General features: G+C 49.7%; 1 protein-coding gene across 1 annotated transcript in view; it reads right to left on the minus strand.

The window, feature by feature from the left end:
* The window catches only part of nt5e (5'-nucleotidase, ecto (CD73)), a 22,006-nt gene extending 20,559 nt beyond the window's left edge, over positions 1 to 1,447 (minus strand). The window contains exon 1 of the mRNA XM_015404314.1: positions 1,101 to 1,447. Coding sequence (XP_015259800.1) covers positions 1,101 to 1,424 — 324 coding nt within the window. The 5' untranslated portion in view covers positions 1,425 to 1,447. The remainder of the gene's footprint in view (positions 1 to 1,100) is intronic.
* Between the last annotated feature and the right edge of the window lie 2,634 nt (positions 1,448 to 4,081).

Raw genomic sequence — 4,081 nt, forward strand, 5'->3', positions numbered from 1 at the left:
TCTTTGCATAGGGCCCCACATTTCCTAAATCTGCACCTGCTAAATACTGTATAAAAATAAACATAAATTTAAATAGAAATGTCTGTTCTTTATCAGCCTCCACACAACAAAACCAAAAGTGTTGAATTTCCAGTGAGGTTTGTTAACACTCCTGCATTCATGAACAGATAGATAGTTTTACGCGTTGCTGTGTACGGTTAGTGTGTCCCAATAGTTATAGGAGCTAGGGGGAAGCGCCCTCCAACCCTTAAAATGATCCCTTCAGACCGCGTGAGGTCGGGAGCTGGCTTCGGAACGGCGTGCCTTCCCAGAACTCATTCAGGGAAAGAAAAATGGCGTCCGGCTGCTTAGAAGAACGCCAGAAATACTGTTGGAAGTTAAATTTTTCCTACTCAGGGTAAACAAATCAGCAGAATTCCTCCCACTGAGCCAACCTATCCAACTCTTATCTCTCAGACTGCCTCGAACCTCCTCCCTGCTCATGATGAACAGGTTCGTCCTGCAGCTGGGGGGGGGGGTCATGGGGTCACATACCAGTGTAGCTGTTGTGTCCTTGGTGAGACATCTGACTCGTACTGATGGCGTTCAGAGGAGGCGGTGGCGGCTGTCCTGCTGTCAGCACGGGCAGCTGGTGATACTGGGTTAACCTTCCACATCTAGCAGGAATGTGGGGGGGGGAACTGGGAATTTCAGCTATAAAAAGAGAAATCCCACGGCGTTCCTCACAGAGGGAACTTTCTAACACTTTTATAGGTGTTATTTTAACTGGACGCTTTAAAAGCAGTTGACCCCCCCAGGAGTTCAATGAACGCCTCCTGATTTGCTTTGCAGCAGATTTTCTTCATAATTGAACTTTATTGAACTCCCTCTCTGCATTTAACCCCTCCCCTTGGGGAGCATTGGGCTGCCATTGCGCGGCGCCCAGGGAGCAGAGGGGGGTTTAGGGTCTTGCTCAGGGACCCAGAGTGCAGGCTACCTGTATAAGTTGAGCAGAAGTGGAACATTGATGTGATCCAGCTTCTCCTGCAGACTCTAATCCATGTTTCCTCCACTGAAAGCAGAAGTTCATCATCACCGCTTTAACAGAATCAGTTTCCTACCATCGCATCATATCTCAGCCTGTTCATGAAGTGCGCCGCCTCGGCTCCCTTATAGTAGCTGAACCACACGGTCCCCTGGAACTGGTCTCCAGCGTCCAGCAGCAGAACGTTCTTCTCTTTGCTCCGGATCCGTTGGATCATCGTGGCTCTCCTCGCCACGCCGCCGAAGCATTCCCCCGCGTTGCCGCTGCATTTACCGGAGTAGACGCTGGTCTCCTCCACGCGCGCGTGCACGTCGTTGGTGTGGAGGAGAACCAGGTTCAGGTCGGCCGCGGCCGGGCCGAGCAGGAGGGCGAGGAGAAGGAGGAGGTCGGTCCGCTCCATCTGCGCGCTGTGCGTAAAGTAGGTCTGCTGCTGCTGTTGCTGCGCTCAGACTGCCTCCAACCTCCTCCCTCCCTCTGGGTGTGTGTGTGTGTGTGTGTGTGTATGGGGGGGGGGGTGCTCTGAGCAGCTGAAAGGCCATTTTGAAGGAGTAACTATAATCTTTAACTGTAAAATAAGCAGAAATCAGAAGGGAGTCTCCCAGGGCTGTGTCCTCCACCCACTGTGATTCAGTCCACTGGAGACCAAAGACCACAACATGTCTACGGGTCCGAATCTTCTCGTCCTTCTGGATCCGAGTTAGAGGTTAGAACCCAGACGGAACATAACAGAGAGTCTGGCTCCTCTTCATCTGAATAGAAATGTTTTGACCACAGCGCCTCTCACTTCCTGTAATTAGCTTTGAATGTGCCAGTTTTCGGGCGGTGCTGTCGAAAAAAGGCCTCCCTCTGTGCCCAGGGACCAAAACATGTTGTGTCTGTCTGATGAGGCACAGTTAGGAAATGGAACCAGAGCAGAGGAAGAAGCTGAAACCACAGAGCTGCACCGTGAGGAACCTTCCGGCCTCCATGAGCTCCTCAGCTCCATTCACACTTTAGAAGCAGCATCTTCACCTCAAAAGATGGGATTAAAGGTTCAGCTGAAGTCTGCTTCTAAAGTCTGGCTTATTTTCGGTGACATCACGTCATCGCATCATCGCCAGCAGCTGGAAAGTTTGAATCAGACAGGAAGAAGAAGAGGAAGCTTTGTTTTAGCGCCCTTTAGGATCATGGTGCAGGGTTCTCCCCCCAGACTCGTCTCGCCCATGAACGCAGGTCGCAGCAACGTGTCATTTCCCTCCATAAATCAGTAGTGAGTCGGCAGAAGAAGCGCCCACTGGTCCTCTGATGTGGTTCTGGGAGGCATCTGTAAAATGTAACGCAGGACAGATTGAACAATCCTGTCTGTGGACAGAAAAGCAGTGAGTCAGAGAGGAACCTGTGAGATTCTGCAGGAATCAGATGGAAGAAAGCAGCTCATCCTCTCCCCCTTTCAGAGACATAGACAGGTATGGGGCATTGCAGCCTAACAAAAGAAGAAAACGTTCATCTGTTTTTCTATTTGCATGTTTTCTAAACTAAGCCTGGAACTAAACGCTATTTCTGACATTTGGAATAGAAAAATCTTCCTGGATGGAAGAGAAACGTCTTCAAACTTGGAAACAAAGTCCAGAGGATTGATTTGAACTTTTTAGGAAAGCAGCTCCTCATCTCAGATTACTTGACTTTTCCAGAGGATCTCTGGCTTTATGCTTCTACTGGTAACAGGAACAAGCAGTGAGGGAAGCTCATAAAACATCTGGGGAGCAGATGGCAGCTCTGCTGGCAGAGAAACATGTTGGAACCTGAGCTGCAGGCGTCATCAGAGGAAGCTGATGGGGTTTCCCCACATTCAGAATAAATTAACATGACTTAGAGAACTTTTACTGTCATTTTGTATAAACAGGGTGTATAGAAAACAACATTTTGTTGAGTATAGCTTTCCACACAGTAAATGAACGTTTCCATCCATAAAGAGCAGCAGTGATCACATGTAAACAGAGTGGGAGAAAAAATCATGGAGGATAAAACGCTTTGATCTGGAAGTTCAGAGCTTTAATATCTATGGAGAAAATCTGCAGTATTGTTGGTTTGGTGTCATCAGAGTCTGATTTAGAGTTTAAACAGTTCATCAGTGTGATGGCGGTGGGGAAGAAGCTGCTGCAGAACCTGCTGGTCCTGCATTCAATGAAGCCTCTTCCCAGTAGGGAGAACAGTCCATGGTGGGGGGGTGAGGGGTCATTGATGATGTCACGGGCTCGGGACACGCAGCGCTGGGATGAAATCATAAACGGGACAGATGGACCCAGCATTCAAGGCGATTCGAACAATGGGAAGATTTAAAACGTTTAATGACAGAAAATCAAACCTAACAGAAATGCAGCTGCTGAGGATAATCGGACTGCAGCAGCTGCAGGGGGGCAGGGTGCAACCCATCACTGGCACCCTGGATGAGAGAGAAACACAGGAAGTGACCACCATCATCTGACAGGAGATGATTATCAGAGTGAGTCACTTACCTGGTTTAACAGTTCAGTCCATCTTCCTTTAAAGAGGTGAGATCCGGCCGATATGCTGCCAACGAGACGTGGCGTGCGCCGCCCACCGTGCCTCTGATGCTGCAGCTCTGGAATACTTGCAGGAAGCCGATTCCAGTACGTGGAAAACAGATCAGGCAGGAACAGTACAGGAATCCAGGAGTTCTCAGGTTCCGATCCAAGCAGGAACACAGAGATCCAGGCTTCCAGGAATCCTCAGAGCATGAAGGAATGTTCTGATGCGAACGGGTCCAGGAGCGTGGCCCGACAGACACGCACAGATGACAGGCAGGATCAGTGGTAGAGAGGACAAGACGTGGTTCCAGGATAAATGCAGAACTTTAAACTGGTCTCCAATAGGAGCCAGGCTTATGGGAGTTAAAACGGACCTCCCCCGCGTTCAGAGTCAAAGCCGTGAGGGCTCAGCAGAGAAGACCCGGGACACGAGCAGGAGACAGGAGACAAACATTAGACACTGAGGTTAATATACTGGAGGCGGAACAAAGAATGAGGGGGAACAGAAGGTGGCTCTAAGGCCCCGCCC

The sequence above is a fragment of the Cyprinodon variegatus genome, unplaced genomic scaffold (assembly GCF_000732505.1).
Source record: "Cyprinodon variegatus isolate N-32 unplaced genomic scaffold, C_variegatus-1.0 Scaffold1691, whole genome shotgun sequence".
NCBI classification, from domain to species: Eukaryota; Metazoa; Chordata; class Actinopteri; order Cyprinodontiformes; family Cyprinodontidae; genus Cyprinodon; species Cyprinodon variegatus.